Below are 12365 nucleotides of genomic sequence, written 5' to 3' on the forward strand. Positions count from 1 at the left end.
CTTTTAGTCGGGAAAATATACAACCGTCAGTCATTCGTCTTTACTTAGTGAATATTATATATATAAATATATGTATCAAGTATAAAAGGCCCATTACAACACTGTTTTAAACCACCCTTATCAAGTCTAACGAAATATAGTGCCTTTAACTTTATACTTGAGACGTATCGTGTTTTAACAGAGGAATTTATGTACATATATATAGTACATATGCATAAGCCTTCAAACACCGTTTTATTCATTGCTATTAATTAGATAAAAATTGTTCATTACAGACTAATCATTCATTGTAAGAATTTCTTCTAAACCTCCCCAATTCGAAATTCGAAATCATGTGGTCAAAGTGTTCTGTCGTTCAAAAGACCAACTATATGAACAATATATGTACATATGCATAAGCCTTCAAACACCATTATTCTTATTGCTAAGTAAGGAGATAAACAGTTTTCATTACAACTTAATCATTCATTGTAAGAATTTCTTCTAAACCTCTCGGATTAAAAAAAAAAAACTATATATATACATTTGCATAAGCCTTCAAACTCCGTTTTATTTATTGCTAAGTATGGAGATACACATTTTTCTTTTCAAACTCATCATTCATTGTAAGAATTCCTTCTAAACCTCCCCAATCCGAAATTCGAAATCATGCGTTTCCAGTGTTCTGTCGTTCAAAAGAGAAACTATATAATATGTGTATATATATATAGATATATATATATATATATAATATATATATATATATATATATATATATATATACATACACACCAGCGGCCTCGTTCACGTGTGTAACGAAACAAGTCTCGTTTGTCATCTCCAGTTTCGTCAATTCTCCCATTTCCCATCTGCATCTCCGTTACCCTTCGACAAGTATTCAAATATTCGCCCGGAACATTTCTCTGGCAGAAAACTTCCCTCTTCCCAACACAGAGCCCTGCCGCTGCTGCTGCTGCTGCTGCTGCTGCAGATATGAATGAAATGATGCCCCGAGCTGCGAGAGAGAGAGAGAGAGAGAGAGAGAGAGAGGCGCACGGGAGAGAGGGAATCGGCATGGTTTCGTTCACTCAGTAGACTCCCAACTTTGGTTGAGGAAGGATCCGGCAGGGAGAAGGGTCTGTCGTCGAGCGGAGGAGTTCGTTCAGGTAGACTGACTGGGCTGCTCGCTGCGTCTCGTCTCCGTCGAGTTCGAAACTCGTGTTGGTGGTGGTGGAAGTGGTGTCCTTTCCCGTCACGTGGGATGGTGGTCCACCCCCCTCTGTACTGTGGGATGTAAAGGAATGTCTTTGAGGTAGTTGTGATGATGCGTTTGTTAAACAGCCTGACGTCGTGGTAATCGAATTAAGAGTTCGTTCTTTGGAAAGCCGATGCCCCCCCTCGCGTCTGCGAAATGCGCTGGCATATGCAGTACACCCACCGACGACGACGGGGGCCGAATCTCGTCCAGTGTGGGTGGAGGGTCCTGAGTGTGAGCGACCTAACGTGACTCGAAAAATGTGAGAGAAAAAAAAGAGAGAGAGAAATTAAGTTTCCTTTTTTTAAATTAGCAGTGTTGTTGGACGAGCATCCATATAACCATCCCCACCCACAAATGGCTCGGTCGACTCATCTTCCTCATCTTCATCCCCTGCTGCTGATGCTGCTGCAGGGCATTATTTGGCCGCTAGAAGCCCATGGTGACCTGCCCGCTCGTCTGACGAGAATCTGACCCGTGCTGTGGAATCTGCCACTCAGCCAACCACCTGTTAAAAGTTAATATGAATTCTCCCCTTCTAGTCTCGTCTCACCATTCCGCGGCGATGGTGAAGTGCCCTCTGAGAACTTGCATTCTCCTTCTGGTTGTCCTCTTCAGTCGCCTGGATCTCGTGATATCTGTCGGCCATGGCCTTGGAAACGTTACTGGAATCGCTCCCGCCGAAGCGTGGACTTCAAATAGCACTCCTTCAGTGGTGAATGAGGCTTTGCGTGGAGATTCACAGGATGGTCATCATCACGCGACCACTCCTGAGACTGTGAGCTCAGGAGATGCTCTGGAATTACAAAAGAAAAGCAGTTTTCTGTTAGCTGCTCTCTCTACACAGGTAACAAGAACATCTTCTGCCACTGAGAACAAATTAGGTAAGAAAACTGACAGTGATTACTATCAGTTGCCTCATAAAAATACTTCACAAATAAGTGACAACAGTGAAGTCAAAGATACCTCTACTGACACTAATGCAACGGGCCAAAGTCTGGCAACAAATACCATTTCATCAACGTTTCCTGAACCCGAAAGGAAAAGGTATAATGAAACTCATTCAGAACAAACAATAAATGTGCATACTCCCAGTGAATCTATTGATTATCCATCATCCTATTTACCAGGTGAGCATCCCAAAAACACCTTTGAAGCAAAACATGAAACTAGCAACGTGCCAGAAACCCAGACAGCAGAAGAAAGGATCAGGGACGTTTCACCTCTTGACCCTGATTTTACAGAAGATGCAGATGCGAGTTTTGATCCATTTTCAGATTTCTATTATTCAGGATACATGACAAAGCAAACGGCAAGAGACCACCCGTCTGGAAATGAGAGACATGGCCACCACCACTCTGGAACTGAGAAACACAAGTTGCCACCCCACTGGAGGGAAATTCCAGACACGCATCATTCGAACACCCAAACACAGGATCAAGGACATGGTCTGCATCATTCAAGCACCCAAACACAGGACCAAGGACACAGTCTGCATCATTCGAGCACCCAAACACAGGATCAAGGACACGGTCTGCATCATTCAAACACGCGAGAGCAGGACCAAGGACATGATCTCCATGACTATGAGACCAGCAATTCCCCTCACAGCAATGCTGATATGCTAAACTATGAGACAAAGTTTTTTGATGACGATGATGGCTTAGATTTTGAAGGCTACGAAACTGGGATGTCAAGTCAGGGTCCTCGAAAACCTGAGATCTCAAATGAGAGACCACATGTACCAGGTATATCAAGTCACGATTCCAGTGGAGATGATGTTTCAGGCCTGGGGTCAAGTACACCTGAGATAACAAACCAAGACCCCTTGGAACCTGACATGACACATCATGGATCTAGGACATCAGTTCAAAAACCCTTGGAAACTGAGGTGTCAAGCCTACGAACCAACGAGATTGAGATGTCAAGCCAGGGTCCCAGTACACCAGAAATACGGATTCGCGTGCCTTCTGGATCTAGAATATCAAGTCACAGATCCCACGTAAGGCCGCATGAACCCAAGAATCCACACCAGAGACCTGAAAGACCAGAGCTTTCGAGCCAAGGAACTGGGGAGTATGACCATATTGAAGCAGAGGAGCAGGGTGAGGGAAGGAACTCACTCCGTAATGTAACAGGCCATGCAAACGAGGAAACCACGATGCGACAGGACTTCGAAGAAGTGATCGCCGATGAAAAAGCGACCTTTGAAAGCGACATGGAAAACGAGTTGCCCACTGGGGAAGAGAATCCGGAAGTCAATAGGGATTCCTTTGATTTCGAGGACTCCCAAGCCATTGAGGAGAACTACATAGACCACGAGAGCAACAGCGCCAATCCCGTCAGTGGGGGTCAGTCCATCCACGGCAGGAACGGCCATCCCTACCTGACATACGGCGACGACCACGAGGACTTCAAGGGGTATGCGACCTACGAATCGGGTCGTTACTTTTACGACCACTATTACGACTACTACTACGATTACGGCGGGGTGTCAGTGTGCGTCCCGGAAAACAGTTTGTGTGCTGCCGTCGAAATCTCCCCGGAAGGAACCTCTCCCGGAAGGGGTGCTGATGACGGGTACGACCTGGAGGGCAGCGCTGCTACCCAAAAATGGTCCCTCGACCTCTCCACTGACAATCCCACAAACAACCCCGAAGCGAACGGGGATCCTACCATCAGCCCCACGAGGAGTGTAAATATTGACTTGGGGCTCAGAGTAGTGTGTAACGAGTCTGTCAGACTACAGAAAGTCTCCCAAATGATCGATCATGGATGCAGGTTGAGAACTCTGGAAATGTAAGTGCCTGTTTTAGTTACTGAACATAATCTCAGGTTATTTCTATTTTGGTAATGAACAAGAAACACGAATATTCTGTTACCAATGCCTTATTAATATCTGCAGTTATTAACCAACATTATGTTAATATAAATCACCTAATGGTTTATATTTTGGTCGCGTCAAAACTATTAATTTATTGTATTGGGCAATAAAAAGGGATAATTTTTATGTCAGATAACGATATGCAATGTCTACAATAAAATATGTATTCACTTTTCTATGTTATCTTTGCAAGGCGAAGATAAACATTGCTAAATGGTAAAATTTGCTTCAATATGAAAGCCATTTACAAGCGAAGGGAAAAACCGTATATTGAATATTCTAGCATACACTCGAGTCTAAGTATATCTTTAGCAAAAGGAAAGGACGTCATAATGGTGACTTTTTAAAGCAATTATGCTTATTTCAAAATTAATAAATGTCGGTGATAGTCCCAAAGTCCTTCCTTTTAAAACATTTAAGAAATCCTGAACATCTTTGTTTAAACATGAATAGATAGTCCTGTTTAAAACCAAGAGTTTAGGAATGTCCAAAAGTTCGTCTCTTTTTTAACATATATTAAATCTTTAATATCTTTTTTTTTACATAAATAGATAAGCCTGTTTACTCAGAATTCAGGAAAGTCCAAAGACCCGTCTCTTTTTGAACATATATTAAATCTTGAATATCCTTTTTAACATATATAATCCTGTTTATTCAGAATTCAGGAAAGTCCAAAAATTCTTCTCTTTGTATATCCTTTTGTTTTTTAACATAAACAGATAATCCTGTTTACTCAGAACCCAAAAAGTCCAAAAATCCGTCTTTGAATCCGTCTTTTTTAAGTATATATTAAATCTTGAATATCCTTTTCTTACATAAATAGATAATCCTGTCTATTCAAAATTCAGGAAAGTCCAAAAATCTGACTCTTTAATATAAACATATATAAAGTCTTGAATATCCTTTTTTATCATAAACAGATAATTCTGTTTGCTCAGAATTCAGGAGAGTCCAAAAATCGATCTCTTTGTGAATATATGTTAAATCTTGAATAGCCTTTTTTTTACATAAATAGAAAATCCTGTTTACTCAGAATTCAGGAAAGTCCAAAAATCTTCTCTTTTCGAACATGTATTAAATCTTGGATATCTTTTTTTTTTTAAACATAAACAGATAATCCTGTTTACTCAGAATTCAGGAAAGTCCAAAAATTCGTCTCTTTTTCAACATATATCAAATCTTGGATATCTTTTTATAAACATAAACATATAATCCTGTTTACTCAGAATTCAAGAAAGTCCAAATGTCCGTCTCTTTTTAAACATATATTAAATCTTGAATATCCTTTTTGTTACATAAATAGATAATCCTGTTTACTCAGAATTAAGGAAAGTCCAAAATTCTTGTCTCTTTTTAAACATCTGGTAAATTCAAAGTATCCTTATTTTATTATTTTATGCAGATAGAAAAAAATTCTGTTGACCCAAGAGTCAATAAGGAAAGTCAGAATGGCCGTCATTTTAAAACATCTGGTAAAATGGAAAAAGAAACCCACAAGATTACCGACCATAACTTGCTTATTTGTAAGTATTTATATAGTATTTTACTTAACACTTAAGTATTTTACTTAAGTTATACTTAGGGGTTTCTTTTTCCATCTCCAGAAGAAAACTACGCGTAGGAGGTTAGTTCCGTCAGTGGACTTCATGCGGTGCACTGTAGCCATTACTTAGGGTTCTTTGCAGCGTGCCTTCGGCACCCAGTTGTAACAACTTTCGTTCCTTTTACTATTCCTCCTTTCATATTCTCTTCCTTCCATCTTACTTTCCACCCTCTCCTAACAATTGATTCATAGTGCAACTGCTTCGAGGTTTTCCTCCTGTTACACCTTTCAAACCTGTTACTGTCAGGTTCCAGTTCAGCGACGAATGACCTCATAGGTCCCAGTGCTTGGCCTTTAGCCTAAAATTTTATATTCAACTCAACCCAGAAGTAAACTGAACGAGGTTTTTATCTGGTGAAATCCCAATACTTTGAAATCTGGCCTCTCGGTCGATCGAGAAATTACCTGCCAATCTCCAACTGACGCATTGACTAAACTTAATGGACAAAGTCTTCGTCCTTAAGTTTCCTCCTCGCCCAAATTAGCAGAGGAAAGAGCAGTGTTGGTCCACCACCTCCCCCAGCCCCACAGGCCCCCAAAATTAAAGCTTTTCTTTAAAGCCTTCCCAAGTTGCCAAGTTATCCCAAAAGGCGACTTCGCAGATGGGAGTAACGTCTGGAGATCTTGTCGATGTTCCGATTAAAATGGTTTAAGATTCGTTTATAAATAAATTCCTGTCATATTCTGTGCACAAATTATTCAGCAGAATGTAAAGTACAATGACATATTCCTAATAACAAGCTTTTACAGAGAAGAGTTCTTCCACGTCTGATTCAATAATAATAATAATAATAATGATAATAATAATGCCACAGATAGGGCCTGTAAGTACTCGACTGTTGAGTAAATTAAATGTAAATACTTATAAGTAAACACGTTATGCACAGTAGCTTTGCGGGTTTCTTCTTCAATCTTTAACAAAGTTATTACTAAGAATACTATTTATTTGTGTCAATAATGAATACATAATTGATATATATATATATATATATATATATATATATATATATATATATATATATATATATATATATATATATATACATATACATGAACTTTATATTACTTACACAATTGTTCTGTGCATTTGCACAATTTCTAACAGAATTTTTATCCTAAAAAAGTCAAAACCTTTAAATGAGTTCATTTTAGTAATATATATATATATATATATATATATATATATATATATATATATATATATATATATATATATATATATATATAAACAAGGGAAACCCCCGAACGTATAGATCCCTTCCCAAACAGCGAAGAAGGAATGTTATATCCCCGGACTTCAGAGAGCCTTGATAATAATCCAATTTGCCGTTTCACGGCGCCTTCCCCGAGCCAATGAGACAGTTTTCATACGGTTTGAAATCGTTCTTTATTTTCCTTGACTGTGTAGGATTACCTTCTCATCTTGCGGTTAAATCCTTTGGGTGAATCCTCGTGGTGGTGGGGGGATGGGGTTGGAGGAGGAGCTACCGAAGTTCAAGGTCTCCCTTCGTAATTTCTGTAATAGGATAACTTGGGTTGAAGTCGTGAGTTACGTCGATAAGCGTTCTAAAAAAAGAGATTCGAGTAGTTTATCGAATGTCTCAATTGGTTTGTGAGTCCTGAGATGCACACCAGGCTCCCTTTACCTTTTAACACTTTGTAAACTTTATTCACGCTTTGTACAACTCATCAGGGCACCTCTACGGGGCACGAGTACGTGCTGGTATAAAGTCAGCTTCTGTTAGAGGCAGCTGGAATTGCGATCGAGCTATTTGTGGAAAAGATATTTAAAAATGTGATATTTTTTTTTTTTTAATTCTTTATAGAAATGACTAAGAATATAAAGAAAATTGTGTTCTGCAGCTGCTGTTCCAAGCTGCAGTTGCAGAAACGACTAAGAATTATAAAGAGAATTGTACTCTGCAGCTGCTGTTACGAGCTGCAATCGCTGTTAAGAGTTCTTTATACCTTCTATTTGTCTTCAGAACCTCTCTCGCCGTTTCATGAAGCGATTGTCACTTCCATCACTTACAAAACTCAACTTAAATTGCACTGGGTTTCGTTCAAGAGGTAAATAAGAAGACGTGGAACAGAACGAGAATGAGGGTGAGGAGACAGAGAAGAGGAGGGTAAAGGAAAAAGAAAGAGAGAGAGAAAGAGGAAGATATGAAAGTAGCATTGTTCTGTGTTATCTAGAAACCGATAAAAGTCTAAACATGGGTTTTTGAGGCGAATGAGAGAAGCGAGAGGAGCTTCCTCTCTCTCTCTCCTCTCTCTCTCTCTCTCTCTCTCTCTGGCTTGTGCCCGATGAGAATTCCATTCACGTGGAGAAGAAGAAGAAAGAAGAAGAAGAAGAAAGAAGTGATAAGAAAAGTATCGAAAACGCAGGAGGAATTCTTTTCAAAGTTATATATATAAAGTCAAGACGAAAGTATCGAGAGATGATAAGGAATTCTTGGGGGAAAGTCATCAAGAAGAAGAAGAAGAAGTATTTACAAAGGAGTTTTTGGACAAGAAGGAACCAGGTTTTAAGTTTTCTTAAGAGCTTAATACTTCTGGGAGACAGGAGATGAGAGACTAGCCGAGCCACAAGGAAATTGGCAGGTTATATACATCTCTGGCGATGATGTCAGAGGTACGAGAATTTGCGTTTTGGTTTTTATTCTTGTGAGCAATAATAATAGAAATAATAACGAAAAGGTGTGATCCGATATCCAGCTTACAGGGACGCGTGCAAGAGTTTTCCCTCACGCATAAGTTTAAACATTATATTCCTAACTTTTAACGTAAACTGAAACGTGCTAAAATCTATGGTCATATAGAGCGTTGTTTCACCAACGAAAATTAAAATAAATACGCTATTTTTTATTAGAAATACTTGTTCTGTACTGTTTAACATGCACATTTATTTCTTACATTATCATTCTAATGAATAAATCATAACCATCCTATCCTAAAACTCCTGTGTCTTTAACTCGAAGCAAAACACCTTGATCGGACCTTTTTTACGCTCTACCACAGACCTTTCCTATCCCCCAGCAACAACAACAGCAGCCACAACAACAAAGCAGATTGTAGGCTTCCTCCCCGAGTAAGCGACGATACAGTTTTTCCAACGCTGTTGTACATATGCGCTAATTCCCATAATGTGTTATTCAGAATCATGATTTTTGAAAATTTTATTCTGGTTAATATAGTAACATTGAAAGAAAAAGTGGAATATATACAATTGTGAATTATATATATATATATATATATATATATATATATATATATATATATATATATATATATGTTGTGTGTGTGTGGTGTGTGTGTGTGTGCCATCTTTTGTGTTTGTGTGTGTATGTGTACGACAAAACCCATTAACATTTATTCTTTAGCCATTTCCCTGGTTGTTAATTTTCATTATAGAGTAACAGCAATAAAATTGAGAAAATTTTGTCATCCTCGTGAGTATATATATATATATATATATATATATATATATATATTATATATATATATATATATATATTCAATCAGATGAGAGCATTAAAAAGGGTCCAGGAATCCACCAAACATTGTGAAGAATATTTTATTAGGAACGTTTTTCATACTGTTTCAGAGTACATCTTCAGCCTGTAATTATAAATTGTGACAATTTAATTAATAGTAAAATAATACATTAAGACTAAAATATCGAGATAATAAGTTAATTAAAAACCTTAGAGAACATTTAAAACAAGCAATAGACTAAAACTAAGAAATATGGTAATTAAAATTTACAGAAACATTTAATACAAATAATGAGAGGACAAGTACCCTAAGTAAAAGTAGAGAAGGGAATGATTTGAAAACACAGTTCGGCCCAGATCTCAGTTATGCTAAATGCAACGTGGCAGCAGCCACGTTAGCATTTAGAGAAGGAACCAGTCGTTTGATGTATAATGACTCAAGTGTCGTTAAGTAATTGTGGAGTGCTGTTCAATGATTGAGAAATGTGTTTTATCAATATTAATTTTACATATTTTGGCGTGGTTACGGATATTGGATAATTCTGGATTTGTTATTCGTTGTCCTGTTCTGTAGCTAACACACAAGTGACTAGAATATCTCACTTTTAGTAACCGCGTTTGGTCGATCGACGTAAATACCAGGACAACCCGGACAATTAAATTTATAAATGACGTCGGATCTCATGAACGGTGGTAGTTTTTCTTGTGTGTAAAAAAATGTGCCAATTTTTAATGGGTTGACAGGAATCAAGTTTAATTTTTAAACAACCTATTTCACTTTCAATGATTGTTTTCCTTATTCGCTCGCCTAATTTGTTTTTATATGTAAAAGGAATGGTACAGTACATAACTAGCTTCTTAACATCATAGGAAGGAACTTGCTCAGAAAAATTATTATTTAAAATTCTATTTACTACATTATAAAAAACATTTACTGGATAAGAATTTTTGATAAAATACCTCTTTAAAAATTCAATTTCTTCGTGAAATAAATGCCAATTTGAGGTATATTTCCTAGCTCTAAGAACCAGGGTTGAGATGGCATTAATTTTAAAATTCAAAAAAAAAAAACTATAAAAATTATTACCCAAACCCGAAAATGTATGTTTCCTAAAAATGGTAGTGTTGAGTCTATCATCTTCCTTAACAATCTTTAGATCCAAAAATGATAAGCAGTTATTATCTCGGTAAATTTTAATTACCATATTTCTAGTTTTAGTCTATTGCTTGTTTTAAATGTTCTCTAAGGTTTTTAATTAACTTATTATCTCGATAGTCTTTTATCTAATGTATTATTTTACTATTAATTAAATTGTCACAATTATAATTCAGGCTGAAGATGTACTCTGAAACAGTATGAAACGTTCCTAATAAAATATTCTTCACAATGTTTGGTGGATTCCTGGACCCTTTATATATATATATATATATATATATATATATATATATATATATATATATATATATACATATACATATACATATACATATACATATACATACATATACATATACATATACATATATATATATATATATATATATATATATATATATATATAAATATACATATACATATACATATATATATATATATATATATATATATATATATATATATATATATATATATATATAATGCTTTAGATAGTCACATATATATATATATATATATATATATATATATATATATATATATGCTTTAAAAAGTCATTTACATAACTACGTCTGCAATTATGCACGTATGTATTATGTATATACATACTGTATCCACCCCCACTCAAGTATTCTTAACAGAACACTCGCAACCTCACTAATGTAACCTTACTGAAATAATTTAAAAATTCTTAGAATCTTAACCAGGTCCTAAAATAGTCTACAGACCAAAGCGAAGAAGAGAGAGAGAGCAGAAAAACGGCGGTCTCAGACCAATTCATCTTTCTCTGTCATTGGGCAAATAAAACGCACTAACCAAAGAATCACTGGACCACGACAATTTACGACTGTCAGTATGGGTAATGACCCAGAGTTCTTTTTGGGTAAAGAGAGAGAGAGAGAGAGAGAGAGAGAGAGAGAGAGAGAGAGGGGGGGGGGGGATTCTTAAATGCAAATGGGAGTTGCAGTGTAAGACTTGCTTTTGTGTGTGTGTATGTGTGTGTGTGTGTGTGTGTGAGTGAGTCAGAAGGAGGGTGTTAGAGAGAGAGGGTGGGGGGACTGAAAAAGAGAAATATTTCAAATACCACAAAAAGGAGAGAGAGAGAGAGACGAGAGAGAGAGAGAGAGCCAGAGGATGAGACAGAGAGAGAGAGAGAGAGAGGAGAGCAAATATCCGAAAAAGGGCGGAACAAAAATAGTGAGTAAAAATTATCCATGCTTTTGACTTCTGAAATGGGCGATTTTTATATTCTCTGAAATTAAATTTATTATTTCTTGTCGTTTTCAAAATGCATGAAAATCTGCAAATTTTAAGCTTCTGTATTAGGGCGATATTTTAATTTGATATTTTCTCTGAAATTAAATTCTTTTTTTCTTGTCATTTTCAAAATGTTTAAAAATCTGCAAATCTTAAACCTCTGTATTATTAAGCTATTTCTGTTTAATATTTTCCTCGAAATTAAATGTATTTTTTCTTGTTTTCAAAATGCATAAAAACTGAACATTTTATATCTATATAATAAGGGATTATTTTTTTTTATTTTCTCTGAAATTAATTTTTTTTGTATTTTCAAAAGGCATAAAGAAACTGCATATTTTGACCCATACTATTTTGGCGATTTTTTATCAGAAATTAAATGAGTAAATAAATTAGTAAATAAATAAATAAGTAAATAAATAAATAAATAAATAAATAATTGAATAAATGAATTAGTAAATAAATAGATAAGAGTCTATTTTATAAATAGATAAAAAGTTGAATAAACAAATGAATAAATAAATAAACAGGTAAATTAGTAAATGATAAATAGGAAAATAAATAAATAAATGAATGAACAAATAAATAATTAAAAAAGATAAATTAGTAAATAAATAAATACGAAAATCAATAAATAAAATAATAAATAAATAAATATGAAAATAAATAAACGAATAAGTAAATAACTGAATAAATAAATTAGAAAATAAATGAATAAATACATAGATAAATAA

General features: G+C 35.7%; 1 protein-coding gene across 1 annotated transcript in view; it reads left to right on the forward strand.

The window, feature by feature from the left end:
* The first annotated feature begins 1088 nt into the window (after positions 1–1088).
* The window catches only part of LOC135213985 (uncharacterized), a 96234-nt gene continuing 84957 nt past the window's right edge, over positions 1089–12365 (forward strand). The window contains 1 exon segment of the mRNA XM_064248062.1: positions 1089–4033. Within this exon segment, the coding sequence (XP_064104132.1) occupies positions 1758–4033 (2276 nt within the window). The 5' untranslated portion in view covers positions 1089–1757.

The sequence above is a fragment of the Macrobrachium nipponense genome, chromosome 43 (assembly GCF_015104395.2).
Source record: "Macrobrachium nipponense isolate FS-2020 chromosome 43, ASM1510439v2, whole genome shotgun sequence".
NCBI classification, from domain to species: domain Eukaryota; kingdom Metazoa; phylum Arthropoda; class Malacostraca; order Decapoda; family Palaemonidae; genus Macrobrachium; species Macrobrachium nipponense.